Consider the following 10961-nt stretch of genomic DNA (forward strand, 5'->3'; position numbering starts at 1 on the left):
TTTTGAGTATAAAGATTCACAGGGATAAGAAAGCAGGAAAGATGTACTTATCACAAAAAAGAGACATTGAGAAAGTGTTACAACACTTTTGTATATCAACAAGTATTCCACTTGCCACTCATTTTAGACTTTTGGCAGCTTTAACACCACAAAGTGATAAGGAGCAGTTCATATCATGTGTTCTTTACTCTAGTGCAGTTAAGAGCATCATATATGCTATGACTTGACCTGTACACGTATTTCACAAGCAATTAGTTTGGTTAATCGATACATGGCCTATCTTGGCAAGATTTACCGGCAAGCAACGAAATGGATACTTGGGTATTTGAGAGCATTACATATATTCAGTCTATGACAAAGGAAGTGACATAAGTTTAGTGCAATTGGTTATGCTAATTCAGATTATGGTGGTGATCTGAAAAGAAAAATGAGATAACTGATGGGTTATATTTGCACTCTCTAGTTGTGCTATTAGTAGGAAAACTACCAAAATTGCATTTCCTACCGCAGAAACAAACTATGGTTGAGAAATTTCTGCATTTTGCAATTGAAAGAGCGAAATACATTTGACTAAAACTCAAATGTATCAAAAAAGGCCTAAACACAGATGTTGGATATCATTTTCTTTGAAAGGTTATGACGCTGAGTGTCATCACAATGAAATGGATTGCAATCCTTTAATCCTTTTATGATACATTTGAGTTACCACACTAACTTAAAACATTACTTAGACTTGATTGGTGTTAACCGTTTTTTGTTGCTCTTAGTAATTTTAGGAAAGACGTCTAAAGAAGATTTTAGGCTGTTAAATTTAACAAAATTCAAGTCAATAACAAAATTCAAGATTTTAGGCTGGATACTTGGGTATTTGAGAGCATTACATATATTCAGTCTATGACAAAGGAAGTGACATAAGTTTAGTGCAATTGGTTATGCTAATTCAGATTATGGTGGTGATCTGAAAAGAAAAATGAGATAACTGATGGGTTATATTTGCACTCTCTAGTTGTGCTATTAGTAGGAAAACTACCAAAATTGCATTTCCTACCGCAGAAACAAACTATGGTTGAGAAATTTCTGCATTTTGCAATAGAAAGAGCGAAATACATTTGACTAAAACTCAAATGAATCAAAAAAGGCCTAAACACAGATGTTGGATATCATTTTCTTTGAAAGGTTATGACACTGAGTGTCATCACAATGAAATGGATTGCAATCCTTTAATCCTTTTATGATACATTTGAGTTACCACACTAACTTAAAACATTACTTAGACTTGATTGGTGTTAACCGTTTTTTGTTGCTCTTAGTAATTTTAGGAAAGACGTCTAAATAAGATTTTAGGCTGTTAAATTTAACAAAATTCAAGTCAATGTGAAAATTTGTTCTGATGTATGACTTGAATAGGTGAGGGTGCATGAAGTTTCATGTATCACATGATTCACACCAATCCCAAGTCATACCCTTGATTAGTTGGTCACTTCTTTTACCAACTTCATTGAAGCTTCTCTTTTGTCGGCTGGTTTTGCATTTAATATAACATAGCCAACCTTGGCACCTCTCTAGCTACGTTATTGCCCCAAGTGCCATGTATCACATAAAAAAAAAATAACAACCTTGGCCCTTTGTAGCAAGACCTAGGCTTGGTAAGCAACTTTGGCTCTTACTTATATTCAGCTCTTTGTTTGCTTTGCACAATGAATCTCTCAAAGATTGTTAGTAGTGCCACTACAATAAGAAAGAGTGAAAAACTGCTCTTTTTGTAGAGATTTAAAATACAAGAAATTTAATTTTCCTAGAATGAAAGAATGAGATTTTATATGTATTGAAATCTAGATTTGTTTTCACCACTCTTTTGTACTTTATCTTTGTTAGTGGATTTCCCCTCGGTCGTCATCATCCCTGGACATAGGCCTTTGTGCCAAACCACATAAATATTGGTGTTTTGTGTTTTTGGTTTATTTTCTTCGTCTTTTCACTACTAGTTTGTGATCCAAAAATCTCAATTTGTCACACTAACTTGACCAATATGAGAAGCTTTTGAAGATCTTGGAAAAATGTGATCAAGATTCAAGAACGCTAACAATGTACTAATCCAACATAGTAACCAAAAAAGACACACTAAACATAAACATAAAAAGTCATTCATGTTTCTATTTACAACCTATAATTTCTACTTTATCCATGTTGAAATCAACCTACATTTTCCCTTTTATCATGATCAGTTCGCACAAACTACTATAATCAGCACTTCAAGGTTTTTGTTTTTTAAGCATATTAAGCATCTTATTCCACACCTGCAAGGTAAAAACCAATCATTGGACTCCTAAAATGTGAATGCAATTAATTTTTTTGGATATGTTAAAATGTAAATGCAAAATTACATGACCGCATTATCATAATAATGTTCAAAAGTGAATTCACAAAAAGAAATAACTTCAAAATATAAGTTAATAGCACAATTATGTTAGAATATTAATTAAATGATTCAATTCATCATTTCCTAATAGCTGAAACTTTTGGGATAAATGGTGATTTAACTAATTATACTCCAAAGAAATACTTCAAGATATTTCATGACAGTTTACCTTAACCCAACTATCAAGAACAATCGGTTTCTTTGATACAATGGCATCAACAATGTCTTCTTTCACTGGCCTGAGTTGATCAACAAGCACATGTGTGCACTCTTGAGTTAGACTGTCATTAATATGAGCTCCTATAAAGAAAGCAGGATATTCGTTATACATCGTTTGTACAATATTATCAAAAGCAAACATCACTTTGTAAGTTGAAGATAGAATCATTTAGATATGATTAAGATGCTCTCGAGCAAAAACCTAGTGTTTTCAGGTATGATGTTGAAATGAAAAATAATAAAAAGGACTTTCCACCACGCTACAATTAGAGATGTCATTGTGATGTTTAATGTTGAACAATAATGTCTAGTATAAAACCCCAACTACCATACATTTCCACATTTCTAAATTATACAATTACTTGAGTAATCGCTCCCTATTGTTATCAAAAATGTAGGATGGTCGGGGTACTACATCAACATCTGGAGGATGACTTTACCAAAATACTCTCACGAATAATTTTTAGGTCCACAAGCGCCCAAATAAAAATAAGCTTATTAATACCTCCTAAAAATATTCCAAATTAATATCTAGATGCATCAATCCAAATATATAACATTTTCCAATAATACTTTTTATATTCATGCTTAACAAATTTTTTTTTTAAGTATTCAAATTCATTAAAAGCGTAGACGGGTGCAACCCTAGTACACATGAAATATACAAGAAAACCCCTAAAGTACAGGAAAAAAAAAAGGAACAAAACTCCAAAAACTCAAAGAAATTAGAAACATGAAATCTAATAAATGCTACTATCCATGTACAAGAGATTATAACATCATCTTCTTCAACTCTAACAATGATGTCTCATGATCTTCAAAGTTTCTTGCATTCCTTTTTCTCCAAATACATCACATTAGACATAAAGGAGCCAATCTCCACAATTTGAAAACACTACGTTGTCCCAATTGTCCCTTCCAACTCACCAACAAATCTCTCACCCTTCGAGGCATAACCCAAGCAACCCCAAACAGTTGAAAATGCAAGTTCCATAATTCTCTTACAACCTTCACAATGAAGAAGGAGATGATCAATAGACTCCCTGCTTTTCTTACACATATAACACCAATCCACCACAATAACATGCATCTTTCGTAAATTGTTCAAAGTTAAGATTTTCCCTAAAGTCGTCGTCCCTACAAGAATGCCACTCTCGAATAAGCCTTAACTTTCCAAATACTCTTTTTTTTTTTATAAGTAATGAAAATATATAAAAAGAGCGCAGAGGGGCGCAACCCATATACACGGGAAGTATAAATAGAGAGCGCCTAGGAGGGGGAGAAATGAAAAAGAAAATCAGAGAAACTAATCACTAAAGGAGCTAGCCAAGCGGCCGTCCAAGAGTAAAGAGTAAAGAGGAAGAAATGAGTCAAATCCTCTATGGTCCTAGAGGAATTTTCAAAACATCTAGCATTTCTTTCATTCCAAATACACCACATAAGACATAGAGGTATCATCTTCCACACAACCGCGCTTCGAGAACGTCCTCCCGACCACCAACTAGCAAACAAGGCCCTCACCCTGCAAGGCATGACCCAATGCAGCCCAAAACGCTGAAAAATCATGTGCCAAAGAGCACTTGCGAGCTCACAATGGAGAAGCAGGTGATCAACGGACTCTCCGGTCTTCTTGCACATACAACACCACTCCATAACCACTATGTTCCTCTTACGCAGCGTATCATGAGTCAAAATTTTGCCTAAGGCCGCAGTCCATCCGAAAAAAGCCACCCGTTGAGGCGCCTTAGTACGCCAGATGCTCTTCCAAGGAAACTCCTCTTGATTAGAAATGGACAAGGCCTTATAGAACGACTTAACCTCGAACTTGCCCTTCTTAGACGAAGACCAGCAAATACGATCTGCACTGCCTAGGGAGACCTTGCAAGAATACAACCGATCAAAAAAAGGAGAAATCAAATCCATCTCCCAATCTTGGACCGATCGAACAAAAATGACATTCCACTCAACAACCCCATTCCTCCCAATAAAATTATCCTTCACCCAAGCTTCTTTGTGTCTGGCGATACTGTATAAGGACGGAAAAGCTTGCTTCAAAGAATTGTCCCCACACCAAATATCATGCCAGAATCTGACTTTCGAACCCTCCCCCACCTCAAAACGAATACCTTTGGCAAAGAAATTCCACCCTTTACGAATATGCTTCCATAGACCCACACCATGAGAGCCCAAGACCTCCTTCGTGCACCACCCACCTTCTTGATCTCCATACTTAGCTTTGATCAAATTACACCAAAGAGGCCCGTTCTCATTTGCGTATCTCCAAAGCCATTTCCCCAACAGAGCTTGGTTAAACTGGTACATCTTCCGAATGCCAAGACCACCATATCTAAGAGGGCTGCAAACTTGATTCCAACTTACAAGATGCAACTTGGGCTCATCCCCCATACCTCCCCACAAGAAATCTCTTTGGACTTTCTCGATCCTTTTAGCTACACTAACAGGAATCGGAAACAATGACAAAAAGTAAGTCGGAAGATTAGCCAAAGAGCTCTTGATGAGGGTTAAGCGACCTCCTTTAGAAAGATACATTCTCTTCCAACCTGCCATCTGACGCTCCATCTTCTCAATCACTTCATTCCACATAGCCGTATCCTTGAACGAAGCCCCAAGAGGGAGACCCAAATACTTCATAGGCAAATCAGCAACATTACACCCAAGGATGTTAGCTAAGCCCCCAATGTTCTCCACCTCACCAATGGCCACAATCTTTGACTTTCCAAGATTCACTCTCAAACCCGAAACAACTTCAAAACATAAGAGGATGAGGCGAACATACCGGATTTGCTCGATAGAATCTTCACAAAAAATCAAAGTGTCATCCGCAAATAAGGAATGAGAGACCATCAACTCCGACAAGACCCTATTACCCACCGAGAACCCAGTCAAAAGGCCTTGATCAACCGTCGCATTTACCATCTTACTCAACGCCTCCATAACAAGCACAAACAATAACGGAGAGAGAGGATCACCTTGCCGGATTCCCCTCGAACTGCTAAAGAACCCTTCCGGAGAGCCATTCACAAGAACAGAGAATCTTACCGTCTTAATACACCACTCTATCCAAGCCCTCCACCTCCCACCAAACCCACATCTATGCAGCAAATACAAAACAAAATCCCAATTTACATGGTCGTAGGCCTTTTCCAAATCCAATTTACAAAGAACACCAGGCACCCCTGATTTCAAGCGACTATCCACACATTCATTTGCAATAAGAACGGAATCTAGGATTTGCCGACCCCCAATAAAAGCATTTTGAGAATAGGAAATGACCTTACCCAAGACAGTCCTCAATCTATTGGCAAGAACCTTAGCCACAATTTTATACACTCCTCCCACCAAGCTAATGGGCCGAAAGTCCTTCATCTCCACCGCATCTGCCTTTTTCGGAATCAAGGAAATAAAAGTTGCATTCAAGCTCTTCACCATTTGACGTCTACGATGGAACTCTGCAAAAACCGCCATAACGTCTTGTTTTATAACACCCCAGCAAGCTTGAAAAAAAGCCATGGAAAAGCCATCTGGACCCGGAGCCTTATCACCATCCATGCCTTTTACCACCTCCCAAACCTCCTTTTCCTCAAAATCTCTTTCTAACCACCGATTATCCTCCTTAACTTTCCAAATACTCTTCCACAGAAAAGGGGAATTTACTCGCTTAGATAACACATGATAGTAAGACTTCACTTCAAGCGATTTCCTTTTAGAAAGAATCCAACACATTTTATCGTCACCACCTTGCCTTACTCTTTGGGAATACAACTCAAAGAAATCAAAAACCACTTCCAACTCCAAATCATGCACGAGTCTTGTAAAGAATATATTCCAATGAATGTTTCCAATCCGGAACTATATATGATCCCCCACCCACGCATCCATACAACGAGCAATAGTGAATAATCAAAATTATGTGGAAAAAAAAAAAAACAGTACACATTCTGGTGATGAAACTCCGGTGCAAATTCACATGCACCAAAACTCACCATCACGCACCCACAGCTACCTCTCATCTCTCATCTCTAATATAACCAAGGAACAATTGTCCACACAAATTTCTCAAGTTTAGAAATGTAGGATAATTGGATATATTCAATTACTTAAAATGCAGGATAAGTGGGGTATTACATTTAGCATCTCTCCACCAACAGCATTCAGACCACATGGACAAAGACATTTGATCATGCAATGAGACCCATATGTTACTACCTGGTTTTATCTCCACCTTATGAGAAACATAATTTATTGAAAAAAAGAAAGAAAAAGAAAGAGGAGTTAAAAAAAATCCAAAGAATTCAATAGATTTATGATCTCTCTCTCTGTCTCTCTCTCATATGTTACTATCTGGTTTTATCTCCACCTTATGAGAAACAAAATTTATTGGAAAAAAAAAAAAAGGAATTAAAAAAATCCAAAGAATTCAATAGATTTATGATCTCTCTCTCTCTCTCTGGTTTTATCTCCACCTTATGAGAAACAGAATTTATTGAAAAAAAAAAAAAAAGGAGTTAAAAAAATCCAAAGAATTCAATAGATTTATGATCTATCTCTCTCTCTCTCCTATTGAATGTCATAAACATATCATAATCTGAAACGTTTGTCCAAAACCAGACAAATTGCAAAGTAACATATTGCCAATGTCTTCAACTCGCTACAATCTTAATTCCATGTTTATTAAATATCTAACCACAATTAGGGACATCAGCAGGACCTATTACTTCCATCAATCCACATAAGACAAGTTGACAGCTGCACTAACAAAGGCAAAGGTGCCGTACCCCATTTGACTCAATTTTTGGTGAATGGACAAAAGTATATCTATAAACAAGAAAGCATTTGATTTTTTTTCTCTCTCTCTACAATGTTGTTACGTCATGATACTGTATAATGAAGAGCATATTTAAACAAAATCAGGACACACATTACAGAATAAATTACAATAAGCAATCTTTACTACATAAAAACAAGCACAAATCCCTTGTCAGCTAAAAAGGTGCTTCTAACTAACCAATTGATGAGATTTTGTCTTGCAGGGGTTGATTCTCGTGGAAGGACTCCGAGCACGCAAAAAATATGAGCGGGACAAAAGAAAACCTGCTTATAGTAAAATTACAAAGGAATCAGTATGGAGGAGACCAGTGGAAAGTTCTATGCAATAGCATCAACTTTTGACCTATATTTTGCTCGAGGTAGACATTAGCTAAATAATGTAGGGATGGACTTGATCATGAAAGTTCAAAATAGATAAGTAATTGCAAATTTATTCAAAAGCGAAAAGGCACAACCCAAATACATAAGAAGTATACAAGAGAGACACCTAGTTAGAAGTAGAAAATAAGATCCAAAACAACATGAAAGTTCAAAATATTAAAATCAACAGCTGCAGCCCAATAAAAAGGTATCAAAAAATAAAGTCTTTAATTCCACCAAAGTCTTTTCACGGCCCTCAAATATCCAATCGTTTATTTCACTCCAAAGACACCAAATATGGCAGGATAGAATCATCTTCCAAGTTACATCAAGCTGAAACCTATCACCAAGCACTCTCCAGCAAGTGAAGAGATCTACCACCCGACTACGCATAACCTAAGCCAACCCTACACTACTGAAAATAGTATTCCAAAGAGCACTGACAATATCGCAATAGAGTAGAATATGATCCACTAACTCCCCCATTCAATTATCTGAAAAACAGAAAATTGCATGACGCTGCCAACAAATGTCACACATGCAGTAGCTAACCTAGAAAGAAAATATTTAACTTACATGTAGGTTGCATTACCAGTTCCAAAAGAAATCAAGTCGCCATCTTCTAACGTTGTTTCCTTATTTGGGAGTTCATGAACCTTTTCCTTTCGCCCAAGATTCTTGTCAATAGACGTTCCATATTTGGAGCAATCTCTAACCCTAACTTTAGACAAAATATTGGAAGGTTTTTTAAGCAGGGGATTTAAAGACGTCATTGCATCAACAACTATTTCTGCATGGATCCGGGAAACTCCTTTGTCTTTGGTAATAATTACATCACAACCTGCATCAAGGAAGCCAGAAGTTTGTATGATATGAATCAGAAGTTAATACAATATGAGATTTGGGTAAGATATGAGAAACTCCTTTGTCTTTGGTGATAATTGCATCACAGCCTCCATCAAGGAAGCTATAAGTTTGGATGATATGACTCAGAAGTTAATACAATGTGAAAGTTGGTTAAAATAACCATTATCTAGGAACATTTGACATTCACGCATATACACAGTCAGTAATGAACAAAACAATTCTAAACATCAGGCTTGTTTAGAATGATTAGTTTATTCGAGTTTTGCTGGATTCAGCTTTTTAAAGGAAAATGAAAAATATCATTTGTAGGGAACATGTTTGAGAAAGGCAAGTGAAAAAATGAAAATTATCAGCGATCTAGGAAAACTTTTGTCCAAGCAGATTAGCAGGCCTCAGAGTTTAAATGAACGAGTATCTATGTATATTTAAATACTAGAAAATCTGATTTCAGGTGCACATTCTAGAGTACCTTTGCGACCCACTTTGTATGTTCCCTTCGCAAAGATATAGTACTTATCTTCACCTGCCATAAAAATCAGACTAAGTTAGACATCAACGTAAATCAAATCTGTAAAAGAACATAAAAGATATGGATCAAATAGAAGTATATAAAACAGTAAACCTGGCATTAGAATGTTCAATTTTGTATTTAACAATATCTAAAATTCAATAGTTCCAAATGTAAGCTAACATAGAAAACCAGAATTGAGTTGGTCTCCATAAATCAGTGCCTCCACATTTTGAAACAAGCCCGATACAGAAAATGTGCCTCAGCAACACCTCCCTCTCCAGCACCATTTTTATCCCACAATAGAAGCACCCAATAAGTGCTGTCAATGGCATCTACAGAAAACCAATCCACAAAAGGTCCCAACAAACACTCCTACCAATCTCCTTCATCAACCTTTTGTCTTACACTCTTGTAAACAGAAAACATCCACTTTCCAATCACACAAACATATTCTTCAGAATAGGCATATTACCTTGAATTAACGAAGCCCAGACAGACCCAGAAACTTGCTAAAACCCCAAATACCTTTCCGAACTCGTTTCTTGAACCCACCCATACATGTGTTTAATCTTGACATTGGAGGTACGATAAAAGGACACAAACTTTTGCAACTCTTTACAGTCTTACTCCATATGTAATAGAAGACAATGCAAGATAAGATAACATGGTGACCAAACATAAAGCTGTGCTAACACTTAACAGGAACATTTGTAGTATGAGAAGAAGAAGAAGAGGTGTAAGAGGAAAAGTACCTGAGAGAGGGTCGACGGGAAAGAGGCCCCACACCATACTTTCAAACTTCTTCCGATTTATGTTTTTCCGCTTCGGTGGTGGTGGAATGAAATCACCGGAGCAAGAGAGACTGCCTGTACAAACTCAACGAAACAGGTTCAATTTGGGGAGGCATGCTTAAATACAAACACTTTCAAACAATTAATCACAAATACTTTAAAAAAAAATAACTCTCAAAATGCTTTTGAAAAAACTTTCTTAGGTGGTGTTTGGCAGACAACACCAAACACCGCCCCACCGTTTAGATGTAAAAAAACATAAAAAAGAAAATAATGATTAGTATGAGAAAATGAAAAAGTGATATTAGAAAGTGAAAAATTTTATTTTATAATGATTTTTTTATTTGAATAGTAATAAAAAGTAAATGATGTGATATAAAAATGGAATGATTTGATATAAAAGTAAAAATATATATTTTTTTTTAAATGAAGTGAATAGTGTGGTAGCATGTGGGGGAATGTAAGGGGATGGGATGAGGTTTAACAAACAAGGCCTTAGACACGTAAAAATACTTTTGAAAAAAAAAATTAAAAAAAAAAAGTGATTGTATTTCCACACCAACAGCTAAGAGAGGGTGACTTTTGGGCACAATGATAACAAATTTTATCAGTAGGGTCAAAGCATGAATGAAAAATGTTTTTTATTTTTTTAATTAATACAAAAATATATTAAGATATGAGGACTAAAGTATGAATAAAAATATATTAAGATTGTAGATTAAAATAATATATAAAAAATTAAATTGGCATCCATTTAGTATTAACAATTGAACACAAAATAAACAAAACCAGAAGAAGCAAGATAATTGTTTCTTATACAACGTTATACAACTTTCAATTCAAATACTTATCAAAATGGAACTCGAGCCACATTAGCAATCTTATCTAAATTTACTGTTATAACAGTACATGAACCATTCAAATGGTGACGAATTTTGAAAAGGTT

General features: G+C 35.9%; 1 protein-coding gene across 1 annotated transcript in view; it reads right to left on the reverse strand.

The window, feature by feature from the left end:
* LOC132183394 (nibrin homolog) overlaps nt 1-10216 on the reverse strand; it is a 26578-nt gene extending 16362 nt beyond the window's left edge. Inside the window, exons 1-5 of the mRNA XM_059596822.1 lie at nt 9977-10216; nt 9183-9236; nt 8423-8687; nt 7665-7750; nt 2589-2719 (exon numbers count right to left, since the gene is read on the reverse strand). Of these exons, the coding sequence (XP_059452805.1) occupies nt 2589-2719; nt 7665-7750; nt 8423-8687; nt 9183-9236; nt 9977-10013 (573 nt within the window). The 5' untranslated portion in view covers nt 10014-10216. The remainder of the gene's footprint in view (nt 1-2588; nt 2720-7664; nt 7751-8422; nt 8688-9182; nt 9237-9976) is intronic.
* Nucleotides 10217-10961: the final 745 nt, after the last annotated feature.

Source organism: Corylus avellana, chromosome ca5 (assembly GCF_901000735.1).
Source record: "Corylus avellana chromosome ca5, CavTom2PMs-1.0".
Taxonomy (NCBI): Eukaryota; Viridiplantae; Streptophyta; class Magnoliopsida; order Fagales; family Betulaceae; genus Corylus; species Corylus avellana.